The sequence below is a fragment of the Ochlerotatus camptorhynchus genome, unplaced genomic scaffold (genome assembly GCF_037179485.1).
Source record: "Ochlerotatus camptorhynchus isolate MF236.1 unplaced genomic scaffold, CSIRO-AGI_Acam_v1.1 ptg000530l, whole genome shotgun sequence".
Lineage (NCBI taxonomy): Eukaryota > Metazoa > Arthropoda > Insecta > Diptera > Culicidae > Ochlerotatus > Ochlerotatus camptorhynchus.
The window spans coordinates 4,772,530-4,796,064 of record NW_027041014.1 but is presented as its reverse complement, the minus strand read 5'-3'; the positions used below and the strand labels follow the sequence as shown (position 1 = coordinate 4,796,064).

The window sequence follows — 23,535 nt, the reverse complement described above, 5'->3', positions numbered from 1 at the left end:
AGTCACTAGAAATCAGTGCCAGATGGTTGTAGAATCTGGAACTCAAGTGTTTGAGTTCCAGATTCAGGATGTTGTTGAAACCATAGGCCATCAGTTCGTCAGCCGTAATCTCGGATTCCTCTGGAAAAATGTTAGGAATCTGAAGAAGATTGGTTGCATTTTCAGCAACCTCAGATTCATGAGGGCGACGATGTTTTTTTTTCCGAAATTATGGGAGCTGACGAAGTGTTGACCTATCGCGACAGCCTTCTCTTCAGGAGTTATCAGATGAACCACTGGGTCGCCGGGACGATCCAGTGGGGTCAGTGGTGGAATGGGCCTAGGCTTTTTTTTAAGAATTTTTGTAAGTTTCCAAAACGGCTTAGCACAATCTGGGAGAGAGCGGATCTTACTAGAAAAATCGTTATTTCTGAGATCCACCATCCTGGCCTGAATGATCTTTGTTAATCGATTACAATTGGTCTTCAAGTTAGGCAGGCCTAGGTACTACCTACGAATGGTGTTACGGAGTCTAATGAGATCTTTGGTAGGGCTGTCAAGGTTCAGAGTGTTACTCACCTGTCTGGATACTGGCACGTGTTGTTCCCTGGCCCGGGAAATCGCCTCCTCGATGGTTTGTAGACACCGGTCAACATCTTCGGACGTCCCCGGTTGGACATCGTAGTCGATGGTTGTGTCGACGCAGTGTTGATATTGCGCCCAGTTGACTCAATGGTAGTTGCGCCAGGTAGCTTCGAATCGGTTTACCGAGGATCCAACTTCGGCCACCACCGGGTAGTGGTCCGAGCTCAGCTCCTGGAATGCCACAGGTTGCGAGACGTTGTGTCCCATGTTGCTTACGAAGATGTCGATGGTCGCATGGACCCCAGACCGACTCAACCGGGTGGGAGAGTCCGGGGCCAAGATGGTATAGTGGCCCTCTTGCAGGTCTTCATTGAGGATGATGCCGTTTCTATTGCTCCGACTGTTGCCCCAAGCTTGTTGTTTTGCGTTCTGATCGCCAGCGATGATAAAGTTCCCGCTCCTCCGGGTGAGTTTGATGATGTCTTTCCGGAGGGCCACTGACGACCCGCCCCTGATGTTGGTTTGCTTGGGGCAGTAGGCCGCGATGATGGTGATTGGGCCAAGTGATGTGCTCACCTCCACTCCGATGGCTTGAATTGTTTTCAGCTGGAAGTTTGGTAGCAGCCGGCAACTGATGTTCCGTCTTGCAGCGATGGCCACTCCTCCACCTCCAGAGCAGGTGCGATCAAGTCTGACGAGCCGGAAGTCGGGAAGGAATACGTTCAGTTCGGGCTTCAGATGCTTCTCGGTGATGAAAGCAATGTCGACCTCCTTGGTGTTGAGGAAATCGAGTAGCTCTCTATGCTTGTTCGTCAGTGAGCAAGCGTTCCAATTTGCAATTTTTATAGCTTCACGGTCCATACTTGGTGACGAGTGCCAAGGCAGCATGAAGCTGTTCAGATCGAGTCTTGCAGGTGCACAGAATGACGATCACCTCTGCAACCAGCGTTACTAGTTCCTCTGATGTTAACGGAGATTCGTCAACTGAGTCACCTGAGGCAACACGGGCATACGATAGTCCAGGCGCCGAGGCAGAAGCTTGATTTGGCAGAGCTGTAGCAGCAGTGAAGCGATGCTGAGCTGAGGGGGTGGCTCGTTGACTGTTGTTGAGAGGTAGCGGTGGAAGATTTGGGACCAGACGACGAGGATGGATTTCCGGGTATTGTTCGTCCGTGATGGCTGGTGGTGGACGTTTATTTCGATGCCGGCCTGGCTGGTTGCTAGTAGCCACCTTCTTCCTCATGGTGATGAATTCCGTTCGCTTGGGACAGTCCCGAGTAGTGGCACGGTGAGTTCCGCCGCAACTCACGCACTTCGGGTCGGTGTCATCAGCTTGAGCACAGGTCGCCGTCGAGTGGGCCATAGCACACTTGTCGTAGCGTGGTTTCATATGACAGTTCTTCGTGCCATGACCGAAGGAGAGGCAACTTGTGCATTGGGTCACATCACGGTGTTGCGGCTTGTAGTATTCCCAGTCGATAATGACCTGAAACAGGTCACGTATGTTGCTCTTGAGCGCAGCAAGGGTGGTGGAGCCCTTCGTGAGGTGGACCAGAAACAGTTGGTCACGATAGTTGGTATTGGGCATAGGCCGTCGATTCATTGGGTGGACTGCCTCTGGTGTCAATCCGAGCCTCACCAGCTCATCTTTTACGGTAGCCGCTTCGTGCGACGGCAGACCTCGTAAAACAACCTTCAATGGTTTCATCGAAGGCAAATCGTGAGTGTAAAACTCCACTGTGCTGTTCTTCAGCAGGTCACCGACCGACTTGTACTGCTGTAGGCTGGAGCACATGATCTTTGTTCCAACGCTACAGATTATGAATCGCGGGAACAATTTGCGTTTTGCCAGCTCATCCCTAAGCTGGGCGACGTCCTTCATCGGGGTAAACAGCGGGGGAATCCGCTCCTTTTTCGCAATTACAACAATTACACCACCGCCATTTTCTACTCCGAGCACCGAGAATTGGTTGCTCTGTAGCAGCCGATTTGCTGCGTCATCCGAAGCAGCGCTGGGATCCGTTTGGGCCTTCTTGCTAGGGCCCTCCGATGCAGGAGCAGTAGTACGCTTGCGTACCATGCTTTGTTTATTGGCAAGTGCAATAAGACTTGAGAAAGAAGGCACTTTCACGACGCGAACGTAGCAATAAAACTAACTACAAAAAAACTCGATAGCGAAGCGAACGAACGAACGAACTATACTGCTAGACGGTCTAGCAACAAATGACGATAGATTCCTCGAAATGAACTAAACTTTTATCTTTGTTTGCTTCTTCAAACTTTGCAGAATAGAACGAAACATTCATATTGGCAACCGTCTGCTTCGAGCCCCACAAGCCTCATGCTACCCGTCAAGAGCTTTGAATCTCACTCATCTTGCATACAATTGGGTTCTTTAATTTTGAAAAAGGTATCGTTTTTTATACATCATCTGAAAGAGCTTCGTTTTCTGAGCACAGCAATATTTTTTTCGAACCCACACACTTTCATCTCGATTTTTAAATCAAGATTTAAAGCAAAATAACAACTTCACTGTTTGACACTAAACTAACAAACTGACAGCTCGCTCCCATACAAAGTGACACCGAGGGGCGCTAATAAGGTGATTTTTGTAAACGTAATCGTACTTATTTAAAATAGTTCCAGTGTACCAAAATTGATGAAATTTTGGGTTTGGGTTCCATTTTTAATGCAGATTACGAATATGCATTTACTTCAATACCCTTAAAGAACCCACACGTGTTTTTGTTTTGCACTTTTCAACATTGATTTTAAAGCTTCGCGACACTTTACAAGCATTACAGCATTAAATTAAAAATTGATAAATCAGTGGAAGAACAACACGCAGCAAAAATTCACACGTCCGGGTATTTTGATAAGCAATAACTGGTAAAAACTGATCGCTGATTTTTTTTTTAATTTTCCAGTTGATAATTACCATGAAAGGCTTAAAACTGCTTCAAAGACTGCTGGGTTCTTTAGGGGTATTGAGGTATCCCCCAGCTCATCCGACAAAATCATGGCCAGACTCGCTAGTTCGGTTGTCAAATACGTACTAAAAATAATGACAAACAAACGCACCCCATTCTAGTCAAAATTCTAGTACTACGCAATGTTTGTTTTGATTCGCTATGAAAGTTTGACAGATAAAATGAGGAGTTAGTGGATTTTCCTATGTTTCGAGGGGTGAATTGATTAGCTTGGGACCGAAGAGAGTACTAGAGCTGAGCCAAAAAGTTGAGCACGTTATTTCGGGACCTTCTAGTCTTAGAGTTATCTCTATGATGGTATACAGTTCGGCACGATAGGAAACACTTTGACTAGTAGGACCTTGAGTAGGACACACATACATGATATAATATAAAGTGGCATCACTGTTGAGTGTTGACGTTTTGCACATCGTTGCTAAGGTTGACTACTCGGTTGAATACTTTGTTTACTCAAAATTGAATTTGTTGTCATATATAAAACTGGTAAACCAACGATTCAATCAAGAATTTAAGAATTTTTTGTAAGTATTCTCTGAACCGTGAATCTCTCTAAATGTAGCAAAACTTAGTCCGTCTCATCCGATTCACAGTAAAATTTCCAGTGATTTCAGCCAGAACAGCTTCTATTTGGAATTGACTTCAATCTAGTTCATTCACACCATGGTCGGTCGAGCGAGTCTTGTCGATACGGCAGTCAAGACGGCTGAAACTAGTTACCTCAAAAGCTAACTATGGTGCAAACTGGTTGGATCCCGTGATCATGAAAATCAAAAACAAACCTGGAGACAATGAACGTCAGTTTATGCACGTTCGCAGCCATTGGTTCCAATTGATATTGGCTACGATGGGATATCCACAGTAGTGCTGGGGGAAGTCAATAGGCATTAACCCCACATATTCCATCAGATCTGGATCGGAGTACGATTGCCTTAGTGCAATAGTATAGGATTTATAGGAACGGATCATTGCAGTTAAAAATGCAATTACATCATATTCCACGAGTCCGATGTCAAGCATATCCCCTTCACCAGATCCGGTAATTTTACTGATGCATCTCTGCATCATCAGCTCGTATCAAGGGACCCCAGAACGATGGGTGGTCTACCGATCGGTCAACTGTAAGGCCTTGCTCATTACTGAAGATTTGATTTGATTAAAAACTGACCCGAGCATGTTGCTCCTAGGGTGGAATGGAATTCTCGCCCGTTCAAATTCTGAGTTACTTTAGTCGGGAGTAATTTAACAGGTGGTAATTTCATTCATCATCGATCGGGTTACGCCTTTGTTTTTGTACATCTGCAAGGAATCAACAGCAGGGACATCGAGCTGGAATCTGGTGGACGGGTTGATCACCGTACAGTTTTGACGGCTTCCACTTCCTCTTGCACCTCCCGATCCGCAAACGCACTAGCTCATTGAATTACTTTAGAATTAAATTATATTGTGGTCCTAAAAGGGAAAAATTCGTTCCTATGGGATACAGTCTCACGAGCAAGAATGCTTTTTTTTTTATTATAGTTATAAAGAAAAATAAACGTTGAACCTGTGAACATAACATAAAAATATTATTGTGCTATCGGCGTGAAGGAATTCAATAAAAAAAATAGCTTTGATTTTCTACCAGAAAAGCTCAAAACTACCACTCACTTATCTGGTCATATCTCAAAAACTATTTATCGAAATCATTTTCCCTTGAAAACACATCTAGTAGAAGACTTTTTCAAAGTATGGTAAAATTTGAGACCAAAATATTAAGAAATAATAAATCCCGCCCATAGTGAAAATAGGCCATTTTTTGACAATTTGGATACCTGCCGGTAATCAGCCTGTTTCCTGTATTATTATTTAACTTTATTTAGGAGGCTTTCAGCCTTAGGCTGGTTCGCCTCCAACCGTTTCCTGTAGTTACTAAAACAAAAACAAAATGTGGGTACGCTTATAAGAATTCGTATTAAAAAAAAACCTTCAAATTGATGTTGTCAGATCACGAATAGCTTATTTGGTTGTGGAGTAATCTCTTCTAAAAGTTGAATTTTTTTTAAATCTCGAAAATCCAGGTTTGTAGCCCAGAAGGATCTAGGCACTGTCGAGCAAAATCAAAAGAGGCGTTTGGTCAGAATGCCAAAATAAGCGTTTTGGCCAAGTTTGGCTGAAATCGGTGACATCGACCACAACTTTTTTAAATTCTGTACCCACTTGAGCTGGAATGACCCGTATGCCATTTTTCAAAAAAATAGAGGTGAATCAAAATGGCTGAATTCCGGCACATGCTTGGTTCATTGCAAAGTTTCATGGAATTCGGAGTGGAAAAACTATTATCGATTCATCAGTTGGCGAGGAACTGCTCTATTTCGTTTTAATTTCTGAAAAATAGTGGGTTAAGTTCAAACTATTTCAAAAAAAGTGCATATTACTTTAGGGAAGTCATGAAATTTATCGGAAACTTTGACAACTTTTTAGAAGTCCAGAGATCTTCAACAAAACTCCGAGAACTTCAGGAAAAAATTGGAAAAATGCGCGAGCATTTTAAATGACTTGCCGTAAGCTTCAGAGCTGATTCTAAATTTGGGGGAACCTCAGGAAAGATTATTTTAGTTCCAATAATTTCTTAAAAACTGCGAAAATTTTTGGGAGATTCTCAATTTTTTAAGAAATCTAAAGAGCTTCAGCGATATTTAGAAAAGTTTAGAAATATTTTGAGAACCTCACAGAATTTCTGGGATTATTAAGGAAGTTAAGGAATTCTTAGGATAGTACCAAGAGCATCAGGATAGTTTGGAAGAATTTAAGAGAAGCTCCGAGTACTTCAGGGAAGCACAGAAAATCACAGGGTGGTTCCATTAAAATCAACAAAAAAAAAAGAAATATTTGAATCTTCAGGAACTTCCTAAAATTTTAAAAAGAACGGAGACTTCAGAAATGATCCTTGAGAAAAATTATGGAAATTTAGGGAAGACCAGTGCCAGTGCTGGCGGGGAGTAATACCCCTCACCATCCCTCCCCAACAGGGGAGTTTGTTAGAGGATATCTTCTTCTTCTTCTTCTTCTTCTTCTTCTTCTTCTTCTTCTTCTTCTTCGTCTTCTTCTTCTTCTTCTTCTTCTTCTTCTTCGCATTTCAAGCTTATTGCATATCGCATATTACCTTATTGCGTGCTCTCAACTTAGTGTTCCACTAGATGCACTTCCACAGTTATCAATTGAGAGCTTTCGATGCCTGTACCATTTTTGCATTGGTATAATTGTGTGGCAAGTCCAACCATAACTTTTATGCCCAGGGAAACCGAGAAATTTTCCAATCCGAAAAATTCCTAGACAGGACCGGGAATCGAACGCAGTCACCTCCAGCATGGTCTTGCTTTGTAGCTGCGCCTTTACCGACTGAGCTAAGGGAGGTTCCAAGGAGATGAACAATCCGATTCGTGCGTTCCTCAAAATTGACATTTGCTCGCTTTCTACTCTCTATATACAATTTTTACACTGTCGTACTCTAACGGAACTATCAACTCTTATACTTTCATCTCCTCATCTATCGTATAAAATGACCACTTTAAGTCTGATAATTGACGTTGATTATTTTAAACCCCAAGTCTGCAAAATGCGTGTCGATGCATGTTGTCATTGCTGGTTATCGGCAATTCAATGATCAATCATTATGATTCGGCCTTCATTCGAAAGGTATGGCTTCTACTTTACTTGGTATCTACTTTCATTTATATTAGGCAGAAATCCGATTGAACCTATGGTTGGCCAGCCGTAATGGAAAAACCCGGAAAAGTCCCAAGCAAAAAGCGTGTTGATTCATGTTTACATTACTGGTTCTCGGCAATTCGGTTAACAAATTTTAAGATTGAACCTCTTTTTGAAAGCTATGACTTTTAAATTTCAAACGGAACAGCCAGGGAGCCGAGTGAACATGTGGTTGGCCAGTTGGAACGAAAAAACCCGCGAGAGGTGGCTCTGCTGAAATTCGGATTTAACGGGAAAATGGTAAATTCCTGAAAGTCGACTTAGAAATCCGCGATTTTCTCTTAATAGCATACAATCATGAGCATACAGGAAATATGCCATCACCAAATCGATTCTACTGCCGGGTAGTCAGGAAACGGTCTTCAAGACATTCGGATTCACCAGCAAAATGGTCAATTCCTGAAAGTAGACCAAGAGATACACGATTTAATCTAAATTTCATAAAATCACAAGCATAAAGGAAATATGTCAACACCATATTGATTCTACTACCGAGTGGCCAGAAAACGGTCCTTTGGATATCCGGAATCACCAAGAAAATGGTAAACCACTGCTCATGTCCCGGCTGGTCAACCACAGGTCCAATCGAATCCCTATCTGTTTCTTTTAAAATTTGATAGTCATACCTTTCAAATAGTGGCTCAACGGCGCCGGTGGTGTAGCGGTAAGCGTGATTACCTCTCACCCCAGCAGGCCTGGGTTCAATCCCAGTCGGCGCCGCCGGGATGTTCTGAGGCATAACATCTCTGATCACGCCTTCCTTCGGAAGGGAAGTAAAGCCGTTGGTCCCCGGTTCATGAGTTGATGGGTCGATAGGTAGGGTCCAGGTGTGGGAGCTGCCTTCCTGGCACGTCGGTAGCATTGGTGCTCAGCACGGAAAACAAGATCGACGGAAAAAACAAACCAAAGGAAAAAAAAAAAAAAATAGTGGCTCAATCTTAAAATTTGGTATCCAAATGCCGAGAACCAGTCATGCCTGGTCAGGTCAGGTCCAATCGGGTTTCTATCTGTTCTAAATGAAAGAAGATAGCCATCCCAAGTAACATTTCTGATTTTATGAGGGTTCTGTAAACAATGATTTAGACTTGTAGAATGCTTTAAAACCTCGATAAAGCTAGCAATGTTGCTTGGGATCCCAAGTAACAACAATTTATAGAATTATGTTGAGTAAACTGCTATGCAACCAAAACCAGTGATACAAAGGTCTTCTTTCTTTTATTTAAAGTCGGTCTCTGTTCCGCAATTTAGTGCCAATCACCGACGGACATCGATTGCCATCCATTGACGGCAACCGAATGTGCAGGAAGGCAGCTTTCACACCTGCGTAGGATATCGCACCCATTCAACACACATGGGCCAGGACCAACGGTTTTACCTCCCTTCCGAAGGAAGACGTGACCAGAGATTTTTATGCCTCAGAAAAATCCCACCGACCTCGGCTGGGATTGAACCCAGACCCATTGGGGTGTTAGAAAGCAGTCACGCTTACCACTACACCACCGGCGCCGGCTGAGTGATACAAAGGTGATATAAACTGTAATAGAACATGTGTGTTGCTTGGGATACATTTCGAATTGTGGCTGAATCATAACGATTGATCATTGCATTGTTGATATCAAACTATGTCAACCATGAATCGACACGCATTTTGCAGCCTTGGTACTTAGAGGAAGTTTTGATGGCCCACGTCAGTTAAGGGAAATTCCGTGGGCATCAGGGTAATTTTGAGAATTTCGCAGTTCTATGAATTCCAGAAAAATTGTGCGAACTTCGAGAAGATAATTTCAGGGAAGTCCAGAGAAATTCGAGGAAGTCCTTCGAAATTCCCCCAGGAACAACTTTGCGTAATTGTTTGTTTTGGGCAATCATTCACATTTTTGCTAAAATTTGACCATTTTGAATCATGAAGTTTTTATCAAAATGGCGTAATTGTCAGTATTTAATAAATTGAATAAACATCACTTCTGATTTAAATTACGTCTGAGGTACAGGGGTTACTCAATATAACTAGGATAGGCAATTTTTTGTCAACTTTGGATTATTGTAACTTCGTCAAATATGATCCGATTTTAAATCTTCTAAAAGCATTTGACTGGAAAACTAATATTGTTCTACGCTGTAGCCACGAAAATAATCCTGGTCACCGGATACCGGAGATATTCTGGTTTCCGGAGGGCTTGTCTAACTTGCTAAATTTTTGGTGAAATTTTTCATATGATATTGGTGTAATATATATATTTTTAGTAGATACAACGAAAGAAGAACCATTTCTAAAGCGAATCATTTGCCAAGAATTTAAATCGGCATATAATCATCCGAGATATGGCCATTTCCCTGGAATCGGTTCCGGTGAAGGGTTCTGAATACGGGCAGATCATTTAATCACTCAAAACACAGCTCTTTCTTCATGGTTTCTCATCAATAGACTTTCGATAAACTTTAAATACATCATTGACCACATTGGCCACTCTCGGAACATCCAGTATGCCCCTGGAGCAGAGGACAATTGCATTTTTTACACCAAAACATGCCATGCGACAGTTCATTCTTCATGATTTTGCATGAATAAGCATTCATTAAACTTCAAATGGATCAGTGACCACATTGGAAGCTCTCGAAATCACGGGATACCCCCGGGGGAACCTGTAGCAGGGGACAATTGCGTTTTTACCCAAAAACATGCCGTGCGACGGCTCTTTCTTCATGGATTTTCATGAAAATTCTTTCTATAGACTTAAAGTGAATCATTGACCACATTGGCCGCTCTCAGAGTCACTGGATACCCCCGGGGGAACCTGTAGCAGGGTACAATTGCGTTTTTACCCAAAAACATGCCGTGCGACAGCTCTTTCTTCATGGATTTTCATGAATATGCTTTCTATAGAATTGAAGTGGATCATTAAGTGGATCACATTAACCTTTCCGGACTCACTGGAATGCCCTTGGGGGAACCTGTAGTAGGATGCAATTGCATTTATACACAAAACGATGCCATTGGGGAGCTCATTCTGGAACCAGCAGATGCCCCAGGAGTATGTAAGATGAAAATTGTATTTTCACTTCACAATGCCGTTCGACAGCTCGAACTATCTGAAGTCTTGAAATGGACCATTGACTACTAGTAGTGGTTAGGTCTTTAAACTCTGGTTGTAGACCAATAAAAGTATCTCTCTTGTATTAATGTAAGGTGTAGCAAGAGCACAACAACAACTCTTTAATGAACAAAATGACAGTCGACGTCAGCTCTGGAGATGTTCGCCAGCACTTTTGTGCTCGCTAGTGACCATCAGTTAGTGCCATTTCCTGCATTTCAAATAAACAATAGTGACAGTGCGAATAAACCATTCTTATTTGAAAAGTTGCGCTTTTAATCTGGGTTCCAAAGCTATTTGCTATTTGCAAAGTTATGAATTATTAATAATTTATTATTTATAAATTAAGAATGCCATTTAGAATTGTAGGAAAATGTTATAATGGAACCGTCTAATATGATGTTGAACCACCATTTGCTTCAATAACAGCTTGAATTCGTCTGGGAATTGATTCATAAAGTTTTTGGATGGCTTCTAGTGGAATGTTGTACCATTCTTGGATCAGAAGATGTTCAAGCGTTTTCAACGACGATGGAGGAGGAAAAACGCTTTGAATACGAGCTTACAACGTCGACCAAAGTGGCTAAATTATATTTAAATCTGGCAACTGTGCAGTCCATGGCAGGTGTGTAAAGTCCTCGTCGTGTTCCGCACTACAGGTTCCCTCCAGGGCATTCCAGTCAATGTGGTCATCCCAGGAAAGGTCAATGTGGTCAATTATACACTTCAATTCTATAAAAAGCATATTCATGAAAATCCATGAAGAATGAGCTGTCGCACGGCATGTTTTTGAGTAAAAACGAAATTGTCCCCTGCCCCAGGTTCCCCGGGGGTATCCAGTGGTTCCAAGAACGGCCATTGTGGTGAATGATTCACTTTAAGTCTATAGAAAGAATGTTCATGAAAATCCATGAAGAAAGAGCTGTCGCACGGCACGTTTTTGAGTTAAAACGAAATTGTCCCCTGCTACAGGTTCTCTCGGGGCATCCCAGTGGTTCCGAGAGCAAACAATGTGGTCACTGATCCATTTGAAGTTTAATGAATGCCTATTCATGAAAAACCATGAAGAATGAGCTGTCGCACGGCATGTTTTAGTGTAAAAATGCAATTGTCCTCTGCTCCAGGTTCCCCCCGGGGGAATACCAGAGGTCCCGAAAACGGCCAATGTGGTCAATGATCCATTTAAAGTCTATCAAAAGCCTATTCATGAAAATGCTTGCAGAAAAAGCTGTCGCACGGCATGTATTGGTGTAAAAACGCAATTGACCCCTGCTACAGGATCCCTCGGGGGTATCCCGTGATTCCAAGAGCGGCCAATGTGGTCATTGATTCATTTGAAGTTTATGGAAAACCTATTCTTGAAAAACCATGAAGAATGAGCTGTCGCACGGCATGTTTTGGTGTAAAAATGCAATTGTCCTCTGCTCCAGGTTCCCCCGGGGGCATACTGGATGTTCCGAGAGTGGCCAATGTGCTCAATGATGCATTTAAAGTTTATCGAAAGTCTATTGACGAGAAACCATGAAGAAAGAGCTGTCGCTCGGCATGTTTTGAGTGATTAAATGATCTGGCCGTATTCAGAACCCTTCACCAGAACTGATTACAGGGAAATGGCCATATCTCGGATGATTATATGCCGATTTTAATTCTTGGCATATGATTCGCTTAACAAATGGTTCTTCTTTCGTTGTATTTACTAAAAATATATATATTAAACCAATATTATATGTAAAATTTCACCAAAAATTTAGCAAGTTAGACAAGCCCTCCGGAAACCCGGAATATCTCTGGTATCCGGTGACCAGTATTATTTTCGTGGCTACATCGTAGAACAATATTAGTTTTCCAGTTAAATGCTCTTAGAAGATTTAAAATCGGATCATATTTGACGAAGTTACAACACTCCAAAGTTGACCAAAAAATTGCCTATCCTAGTTATTTTGAGTAACTCCTGTATAAGCTTATGTGTCTTAAAATGTCCTCGGTCAACATTTATAATATATTTTTTTTTCAAAAAAAGCTCATGAAAAATGAAAAACTTTTAAAATATTGAAAACCTTGGACACTTGAAAATTGACAAATTTGTAGAAATATATCTTCTTGGTAAAGTTTTGGAACTTTTTATTAGAATGCGTTTTATATGTTTCCTGTGTTAACATTTAAAAAAAGGTAAAATATTGAGCAAAAGATCACGCTGCATGATTTTAATAAATTTTTAAGAGTTCAAATTTTTCAATATTGTCAAAGTTTTTCATTTTTCATGAGCTTTTTTGAAAAAAAAATATAAATGTTGACCTGGAAAACTTTGAGATATTTAAGAAATTAACTTTTTTATTTTTGAATTTGTACTCAAAGTTCTAAAAAAAAATTTACCGTGTTTAGTTTTTCCTAGAAAGACTTTATTTTCACAACAACTTTGTCTCACATATTATTCCAATCAAAGGTGACGTTTCCGTGCTGCAATTTATTGAACAATGACAAAAACGCTATTTGAAAAAATACAGTAGACATCTTGGCCGAATTTTAGTAAAAAACTGGGAACGATTTCCCATAGCAAGCAATTATGCAAAATTTTATGCAAATCAAAGAAGGTCCAGTCTGATCTATTCGTCGTTTGACGTGGGACCTTATTACAAGATCGGTCAAATGTTGGTTCACGATCGTATTGATTATCTGATGTTCTCCCTCAGATCTTTCAACGAAAGACCAGATTGATCAACAATTATCTTGAATACACTCTCGCGCTTTCACTGGAATCCATTTGACCATTAACTGATGAAACAGCGTTCTCGCCAACGGCAATGGACGACGGCGATAGTACAATCCATGCAGATGCTCCTCCGCCCGTATGTTGGTCGGTGGGTGGGTAGATAGTCCATTAAACAAGAATTTCCCCGACGTCGTCGTCGTCGTCGTCTCCGTCGTAAGGCGGGAAGTGGCAGAAGCAAACGAGATCTTAGTGAAACCGGTCAACAGCCAACCAGTCACTACAGTCAGAGTCGGTAGTGGGAAGAACGCCAGAAAAGTGATTTATGGATCACAAATGAATTCAAACGCAAATACGGTGCCGAGAAGGGGGAGGAAGCTAGTAGGGGGGATAGGAAAAGATTTTCCTCGCTGCTGATCCCCACCGTATTATTGTATGCAGCCAACCGGTGAAGATGGTGGTCGGCTGAGAAAAGGTCTCGGTGTCTTCCTTTATTATTTAGCTTCTAGAGGGGAGGGAAAAAAAAGTACGCAGACTGCGGTCGGTCGCACTGCTTCCGCTTCGGATGGGCGCTCTTATTGAGTGTACAGGGTAAATAAATTATTTTTAATTGTGCTTTATTAAATTCTGCTTGTGAACAAGCTGTGTGCGATTCGTCGACTGGGAGTGGCATGTCAACAAGTGAAGGTGGGATTTGTTTGATCCGAGGAAGGAACGAGTGCGTTCTTGAAGAAATTTTCAAGTGCGACCTTCGGGATTAGTTTCTTTGGGGGGAAGGATCTTGAAGTAAATTTTAAAATTGTAATGGGAGACAGTTTGATTGAGGCTTACCGCCCTGTCACTTGAACTCAGCTTAACTTCTCGGGATTTTCATGATTTATAACCGCTATGCATTTAAATGCTCAGTATAGTTGATATAATGATACCGTTTAGTATTTCAAGGATTGACCGACCTTAAAAATATCACAGAGTTTCACCTTTCAAATGCTACCCATCAATCCAGAAAATGGACACATTTCACACTGAATCGATGAGAAATATAAACAAGTGACAAGTTCATTGCTATACCATTGGTCAATTCCCTTTTTTCTATTTCCCTAGCCGTTAGTTCGGAAATCTCTTCTCAAAGTCATTGGCGCGCTTGAAAAAAAAAAAAAAAAAGAAACAAGACAAGACCATGAGACATGCCGACCGTATGCCCCCTGAACGATCGCAAATGATGGCAACATGAATGAACCAGAGGTGTTCTGTGCTCGGCCATCCCAAGCCGAGATCACCCAAACAGTTGGTGGCATCCAGTCAGCAGATCTAAACCAACAGATGCTCGCGTGTGATCCGTGTTTTTCGACTTTCGGTAAATAAACGGACCGTGTTTGTGTACCTCTACCGGTATTCATAAATATACCCAACCGTCCAACACAGTGTTTTACATGGATGTTTTGTTGAATGGGTCTCCGTCCAGCAGAGAGCAAGAGGTGAATGAAGATCGCAAATTGGCTTCCCCAATGGTTTCACAAATACTGATGCACGTTGTTGACGGTCTATTGGTGTTCGTTGTGGACTGCGTCTTCGATGTCCTATTTTTAGGATCGGCATATGAAATTCTGCAACTGTGAGCACCGTGGCATGGGTTGGATTTGGGTTGGATTTCAGTTTTGCTGATCCACAGATAACTTCTAATTTTGTGAGAAAATGATGAAGGAGAGATAGTACCGCAGCTGTCGAAAGTCTTGAGCATTGATTTAAATTTAGATGATGAACTGTAGCAAACTTAAATTACACGGTCTTACACGACAAAAACACGTTTCAAGTGACCTATTGTAGGTTGTTGGTCGAGCACACATCATGAAATCCAATACTCTAAAAGGAAATTGTATGCTCAACTACTATGTCGAAGATCGAAGGATGATCCGAGTTGATGGTTGATCTAAAAAAACAGAAACATAAAATTAAAAATAAAGATGTACAAATAGCATTTACCGCTCAAAACGCCGTTTTGCCCGACCTTTTCTGATATGATTGAAACATTGACCTGCTACCTAAGATCACATTTTGCATTCACTTAGCAAGATCAGCTGGTATTCCGACAGACGTCACCTACTTTAATCGAAACTCCTCCATCGATGCCACTTCTGCAAACCTTTTCGCTGATTTCGTCCGAAGCAGCAGTACATCGATCAATTACCGAACTACAACATTCGTTAACTTTAGCCATTTCGCTATTTTCAAAGCCCTTTGATTGCATCGAAAATCCCAGGTCCGGATTGTATTCCACCGTCTTTCATCAAGCATTATGTCTATCTTCAATCGTTCACTCCTGGATGGCGTTTGTTCGGATTCCTGGAAGCTTGCATCAATTATTCCGATCTTCAAGTCAGGTAACATTCACAGTGTGGAAAACTACCGACCTATCTCGATCCTTAATTGTTTGGCCAAAAGTCTTCTGCAGGACAAGTTGTATCCAGCTGTGCAATCTGTCATCTCGGAGTCCCAGCATGGATTCATGAATAAGCGTTCAACGATCTCTAACTGGATGTCCTACGCCAACACACATTATTGGTAGGACCTCTTATTTTCGTTTTGTTTATTAACGACGTATGTGACCACTTAAGTTCCTGTAAGTTGTTATATGCTGATGATTTGAAAGTCTACCGTGTGATTAACTCGATCCTAGATTGTTGTGCTCTACAAACTGCCAAATGCAAAGTCATTACCTTCAACCGTAGTCACTCGCCGATTAGATTTGATTATTCGACGAATGATTGCCGCTTAAACGAGTTGATTCTATTAAAGAACTTGGACTTATCTTAGATAGCAAACTTAGATTGAACGAGTACATATCTATGTCAATTGCAAAGGTCAATTCCTTGCTTGGATTCCTGCGTCGCAAAACTGCGCAATTCGATGACGCTTTGAAAACATTACTCCTTGGTTCCTAGCGTTCTTGAATAGGGAGTACAAATCTGAGCTCCATATCATGATGTGCACATATCCGCATCAAAAGAATTCAGAAACGTTTTGTCAGATTAGCATTACGACAACTTCCATCAACAAACAAGGATGTGCGCTTATTGGACTGCAAACATTATCGAGTCGCCGAATCGATGTTGATTATGTATAATTATGATAATCCTACTATTGAAATGACAACTTTAATTCCAAGATTTCAAGTTCAGAGAAAGCCTGCCGAAAAACAGGGAAGTCCTACTGAAGTTCAGAGAAGTCTTGCCGTAGTTCAGGGAGGTGATGATGAAGTTCTGAGAAGTCCTGCCGAAAGTTCTGCCGAAATTCATAGAAGCCCTACCGAAGTTCCGGGAAGTCCTGCCGAAGTGCAGGGAAGTTCTGCCGAAATTCAAGGAAGTATTGTCGAAATTCAGGGAAGTCCTGTCGAAGCTCAAAGAAGTTCTACCGAAGTTCAGGGATGTTCTGCCGAAGATCAGGAAAGTTTTTCCGAACTTCAGGGAAACCCAGCAAATGTTCAGGGAAGGCCTGCCGAACTTCTGGAAAGTCCTGTCGAAGTTCAGGGAAGTTCTGCCGTAGTTCAGGGAAGTCCTGCCGAAATTCAGGTAAGTCCTGCCGTAGCTCAGAGAAAGGCTGCTCATCATAGTTTAGTTATAATTATTTCAATATTGATAAAACAATTACAAAAGATAGAGGATGAATATCAAAATGGTTAATTAGTGATCACTCGGCTGTCGATAGAAGCAGGTCACTCTCGATGTGTGTCACGCGTTTACGTCTGTTTACTCGACAGCAACCATGGTTTGGACCTCCGCATTGTTCGTTATCAGCAGTTCTTTCGGTCGATGCATCATCGATTTTGGAAAGCAACCGTTTAGTGATGAGTGTATGAGTGATGACCACGTTTTGCGTTCATTGCTGAAATGGAAGCACTCTGCCCGGTGGCGATACTGCCATACAATGAAACCACTGGAAGCGACTCCCGTTCTGATGGAGTAGGCTTATTGCATAGCGGAAAATACAGTTTATACAGTATGTTTTAAGATTTAGTTTTAAGATGTATTCTATAGTGAACAAGAATCTTTGGCTCTGTAAAGTTAATTCGATTGAGCCTAGTCAAATCAATTAATAAAAAAAAAGAGTAGTTAAATAATGGTGGATCCAAGAAGGCGGGTGAATTTCAAAATTGTGGTTTCAAGATGTCGGGTCTTTCATGAAAAAGCCGATCATCCTAAGTCTAATAATGTTAGATAGTTTTGATAATTCCACTATCTTGCATTTAGCAATGGTAATGGAGGTTGATTTCTACAAGAGTTTAATTTATCTAATTATCCAGAAATATCAGAATACCTCAATATAAAAGGCATACAATTTCACAGAATATCCTTATATACTTGTGAAACAACCTGTAAAAATTGAGGATCAATTTTGGTTTTAAAATATTTATTAATCAAGGGAAATTTATGTAGATGTACAAAATTAATGTAGATGATTTCCAAAATAGTTGAAGATGCAGTTCAATTAATTTAATTATCTTAAAAAAATATTTCAATTTATCAAAATGTCTTCAAAATTAATAAAAATTGAAACTTAATGGTTTGGACATACCTTCCGACATCATCCGAAATCGTTACGAACGATCCTGTTTGGCTGCTTCTCTTCAGTTTCGAAACTTTCACTTATTGGATCGATTGTCTCGGAAGGTCCTGAAGAGGATCCTGCTTCGTTCTGTGGTAATGTCTGTTGAAATTCTTCGTCATTCAGCTTTTGTTTCTTTGGGCGGCCCGCGCCAGGAATACAGTTTCCCTTTCGAGAAGCCTTCGCAACTTCCGCTGATCCCAATAAAGCATTATTTTTACTTTTTATTTTCAAGCTCTTTAATCAAGGCATTCTTGCGATAACACATATATGACATTGCCGAATAATTATTACATCTCTATTTTACAATATTCATCAATTATTGTGACCGAAAAACGTCACGCACGAGCTTGATCATGCTCTCAGTGCTGATGGATCGCCCTATCGTGTGGATTTTTTCGCATCTTGTTTTGTGCGAGCATTCCAAATCGCATTGTTCTTCCACCTGGAGACTGTTTACGCACAGATACATGCAAAAGCCAGTTGATTGCTTAGGAAAACGAAATCTAAAACTGGGTTTAGACAGGACAAGTCAATTGATCAAGTCAGTTGAAGTCAACTGATTTGAACGCGAATTGAACGTGTAGCCGAAATTCGTTATTTCAGAATAATGCATGCTCGACGTTAATGTGCACATGACTTCACTGAAATCTTCGATTAGCTGGAGATGTTTTGAATACTTCCTGATCAACGTGAAATTTTGAGTGAACATCTTCACAATAATACTTGATCAACCTGATGCGTGGAAAAATATCCAGAGGATTTTATTAATATCTTCGATCAGTTGGAGATCTTATTAATACTATTTGCCTGACCGACCTGCCATCTGACAGGAGTCAATTTAATTTTTAAAAAGTTTAAACAGTTAGTTTTGCTGAAGATCACCATGATCAATGTGAAGACTTGATCAACCTGCAGACTTGAAAATTATCCGAATGACTTCGTTTAATTTTATAATCTGGTGATCTTTTAAGTAATTCACTAATATCTGATTAACCAGCAATCTTGGGAGATTATCAGGGCACGTAAGTTGTTTTTTTAACAGAATATTACGATGAATAATTGATCAGCATGACGCCTTTAAAAATATCCAGTGGGCTTTATTTAAATCTCTAATCAGCCGTATTTCTACTCGTACTCTCTAATCAAACTTCCGTCTTGAAAGGATATCTGAATGATTTCATTTGAATGATTGAAGTGTTGCAGATCTTCAGCTCATTACTTGATCAACTTGAAACAAAACCAGATTTGTTTTTGTAGATCTTGTTTTCCGTGCTAAGCACCAATGCTACCGACGCCAGGGAGGTAGTTCCCACACCTGGACCTATCGACCCATCAACTCAAAAACCGGGGACCAATGGCTTTACTTCCGAAGGAAGGCGTGATCAGAGATGTTATGCCTCAGAACATCCCGGCAGCGCCGACTGGTATTGAGCGCAGGTGTGCTGGGGTGAGAGGTAATCAAGTTTACCACTACACTACCGGTGCCACTAACCAGAAATCTTAATTAATATATGAACTCAAACAACGCTCTCTAAACGTCTTTTCAATTCATTGAGCTTAGCTGAAGTTCCTTGAACATTTGGAATGTCTGACGAGCTCCTGAGAATTTCCGTCAACTTCTACGAAGTTTTAGTACTTCATGGAATTTTCCACAGCGTTCAGTTTTAATTTTTCGATAGCTAAAACTGAATGTCTGCCAAGTGTGCTGATCTTGAACGAATTTCCTATAATTCATATAATGTTTGGTAAACATCTACAAAGTTCCCTAACTTCTAAAACAAATTATGAGCTTATGCAAAGTTCTCAGAACTTCTTAAGATTCATCTTTTTTTTTGGTCTCATGACATATCCATCAACTTCTTCAAACTTCTGGAAAGAATCTGAACCTTTTTTTAATAATTTTCTTGAAATGTAGATCCCAAAGATTCAAAGTTCTCTAAGCTGATAAAATTATCCTTTAAGTTTCAAGAAGTTTGACGAATTTGTACAATATTTCCTGATATTCTATGAAATTTCCTGAGCTTCTACAAAGTTTTCTGAAATTTTACGATGTTCCCTGAACTTTTGCGAAATTCCCTGTACTTATATAAAGTTTTATGATGTTCCTCGAATTGTTTAACTTATTTAAAGGTCACTGCACTCTTATTAAGTTTCCGAATCTTTTAAATAATTTTGATGGTTTTCTGCGAAGGTTATTCAAGTTCAAAGCATCCTGAATTTCTTCAGAATTCACTAAATTATTCCATTAAACTTTAACGAAGTCACCTATAATTAACAGAAAATTTCCAGAAATTAAACAAGGTTCCCTAAGCTTTCTACAAAGCTCCCTTAATTTCTACCAAATTCTCTAAAGCTCTTTGAAGCTCTTTAAATTTTTCTTGAATTTCCTGAATTTCTACGATGTTTCCTGACCATCTGTTCCTGAAGTTTTACGAAGTTTGTTGGAGTTAACGAAAGATTGCTGAACTTCAGCAAAGTTCTCCGAGTTTCTACAAGATTTTTGTGATGTCTCTAAAGTTAACTAAATTTCTATAAAATTTGCTGGCTAGAAGCTGTCGCCGTGAAATCAGTTCGTTGTTAATTTCTGTAACAATTTTTAGGTTTTGAAGACTGCAGACGGTTGGCTTGGTATTATGGTACTGCCATCTTAGGTGTTGCTTCCGGGGATAATAATTTCAGCCACTGGATGCTGTTCGATTGCCGAAACCAAGCTCTGAAACATGCCGTTAGCAGTTTCGGGTCAAATTGCAAAACAAATGAATTTTTGACTCGACTTTCTCCGATTAGCATGAAATTTTACATAATTGTTTGTAAAGGACAATTTTACACATTTGTGCTAAAATTTGATGATTTTTGATTTCAATATGGCGTATTTGATAATTTTCAATATATGGTAGCATGAAATCGTCACTTCTAATCGAAATGACGTCTGAGAGAAAATCGTAGAGAAAAATAAAATCTTTCTTGGAAAAATATACTATGTTTTTCGTTAAAGAAATTTTGAGTAAAATTTCAAAAAGTTCAAAAACTTAAATATCTCAAAACGTATTTGATCAATATATAAAAATTTAAAAAAGCTTCTAAAATATACAAGGGTGGATGGGGTCGCTTCGTAGTATTTGCTAACATCTCGATTGAAAAAAGAATGTTATTAAAAAAATAGAAGCAAGTCAAATAAAAATATGGAATCTGCATTTCGATACAACCAAAATTTAAAATGTAACTACTGTGATCCGGGGGCAACTTGATTAATGGGATAAATTTGGTTGGTTGGTGATAGAGGAGCGGGACGTTTCACTGAAGGTCATTTTGCCGAAGATTAAGCCATTTTCTACGGTTTTGACCTTTTCTCAAAGCTCAGTAAATTTTGAAATCAGTCTGGAAAAAGTATTAAGAAGGTTCGAACTATTCAACCTGGCAAGCTATTGCAGACTTCATCAGTGGTGTTGAGTACTTGACACTGATGAAGTCTGCAAGTAGTAGACGAAATACGCGTATCTGTCAAAAGATAAGAAATTATAACGGAATTTAAAGGAAATAAACCAATACACTCAAAGTTCATTCGAGTTTTAAGATTCGGCGAAATGACCCATTCGGCGGAATGTCCTTCGGAAAAATTTCCTTCTTCTTCTTTTTTGCATTACAAGCTTATTGAATTTCATTGATCAGTGGTGTTACGACCAACGTGTACTTTGTAGCCGAGGCAGCTATGCACTGGACTTGCATCTTGCATCACAATCCAACACAGTACAGGCTACACCATACAAATTATTATCTCGGAATTCTGCTTCTACCGTACCTAGATTAAAAATTAGTTGAATGATTGTATAGTTTTAACCTGTTTTAACTATTTTTTTATTTGTTAACATCAACAGATACAATAATGTCCCAATGATGGTTTAAGTAACATGAAAGGTGAGGTCAAACAATAAAATACATACATTATTATTTTATCTGCTTGCCACAGCGATAACCCAAGGTGACGAACAAGTAAAAAACGTCCAGTGCATGGGAATGGCTTCCGCAGTACGCAACGGATCTGAAGATTGACCAGACCCTGCTTACCGAACAGTGCACAGTGGTCCCGAATGCAGATTTAGGTGGAATGATATGTTTTGAGCCTGAAATTGAAACTTTAGACTAAAAGTCTCTTGTACAAAGTTGTTCCTTATAGTTAGGCCCTCATTTTTATGACATTTAATTCTAGGGTGGTTCCTATTATCATTAAAATTAAAAATCAAACTTTTTTTTTGAATAAATTGAGGTGTACATTTTATAGCTGAGCTAATTTCAAGCAACTTTGTTGAAAAGAACTTTTTTATATCTCTTAAATTGGCCAATTTAGAGCTTTTTTCTTTAATTGAGTTAGGGTGACTCAATTTCTCAGCACAGGTGTCTTGAGATAACTTTTAGATCTTAAGAAGGCGCAAATTTTTGTTCCACAAAGCTTGTCAATATCTTTCGCCGATCAAGAGTTATTGACGTTTTTATACTAAAAATATGCACTTTTCAAATGTTAATATCTCTGGTTGGGGCAATAAAAAAAAAGTTTTTACGGCATTTGAAAGGGCGTATGTTATTCTCAATAATATGCCTGTATCTCTTCTAATAAAAAAGATATACCCAAATATAGTAAAAAATATGAATAAATTTAAATTGATTTTATACGAGTTTTAAAAATAACATACCTCCAGTTTTTTCATATTATTGAGAAAAATATACGCTCTTTCAAATGCCGTAAAAAAACAAAACTTTTTTTTGTTAGCCCCAACCAGAGATATTAACATGTGAAAAATTCATATTTTTAGTATAAAAACGTCAATAACTCTTGATCGACGAAAGATATTGACAAGCTTTGTGGAACAAAAATTTGCGCCTTCTTAAGATCTAAAAGTTATCTCAAGACACCTTTGCTGAGAAATTCGAAATAAGAAAACTAGAGCAAAACAACTGTTTTTTTTTAACAGCCACCCTAACTTAATTCAATAAAATAGCTCTAAATCGGCCAATTTAAGAGACCTAAATAAGTTATTTCCAACAAAGTTGCTTGAAATTAGCTCAGCTATAACTTTGCCCAAGAATGTATACCTTAATTTATTCAAACAAAAAAGTTAGATTTTTGATTTTAATGATAATAGGAACCACCTAGAATTCATTGTCATAAAAATGAGGGCCTAACTATAAGAAACAACTTTGTGGAAGAGACTTTTAGTATAAAATTTCAATTTCAGGCTCAAAACATATCATTCCACCTAAATCTGCATTCTGGACCACTGTGCAGTGCAGAGTAAATGTTTCAAGTATTCGAGTCACGAGGAATTACGTAATAAACTGACCCTTCCAAAGAGAGAGATGATCGTTGAAACATGCAGTAGATTTAAGTAGATTTGCTAAAATAGTAATGGAAGGAAATACTTAAACACGTAGTAGAATGTAGAAATTTATTCTTCTTAGATGAAATGTATGCCCGGAATTTAGCTGCTGATTGGAACAAGCATCCCTATTCTGTGAGTCGTGACACTCTGTCACTAGTGAGGTGAGAAAAATCACGTCGTGTGAAGTGATCCTCCATTTGATTTGGACAGAGAGTCACCTCACACGGCGTAACTTTTGCCACCTCAATAGGGATGTACTGATCAGGTCATTGAACGCATGATTCCTCTTGTTATAACTCATCACTGAGAAAATAAATTCCTTAGGACTAAAAAAAGTTCGAAGCTCAATCTAAAAATCTCGTTTATAAAGATTAAAAAAAACTTCCTTAGAACTGGAAATTGCTTGTCTTAATTAAATCATTTTACTAGTATGTTCAACAGCGATTGGGTATAAAATT

At 39.7% G+C, this 23,535-nt stretch overlaps 1 protein-coding gene across 1 annotated transcript; it reads right to left on the bottom strand.

Moving 5' to 3' along the window:
- Positions 1-1,414: 1,414 nt before the first annotated feature.
- LOC135713037 (uncharacterized) lies at positions 1,415-2,644 on the bottom strand. The gene has a single exon (XM_065236111.1). It carries the CDS (start codon positions 2,642-2,644, stop codon positions 1,415-1,417), a length of 1,230 nt encoding a protein of 409 aa, XP_065092183.1.
- Positions 2,645-23,535: the final 20,891 nt, after the last annotated feature.

Bases quoted from the DNA above. Each gene is read 5' to 3' on its own strand.
- LOC135713037 (XM_065236111.1), bottom strand. From the start codon at position 2,644: ATGGTACGCAAGCGTACTACTGCTCCTGCATCGGAGGGCCCTAGCAAG.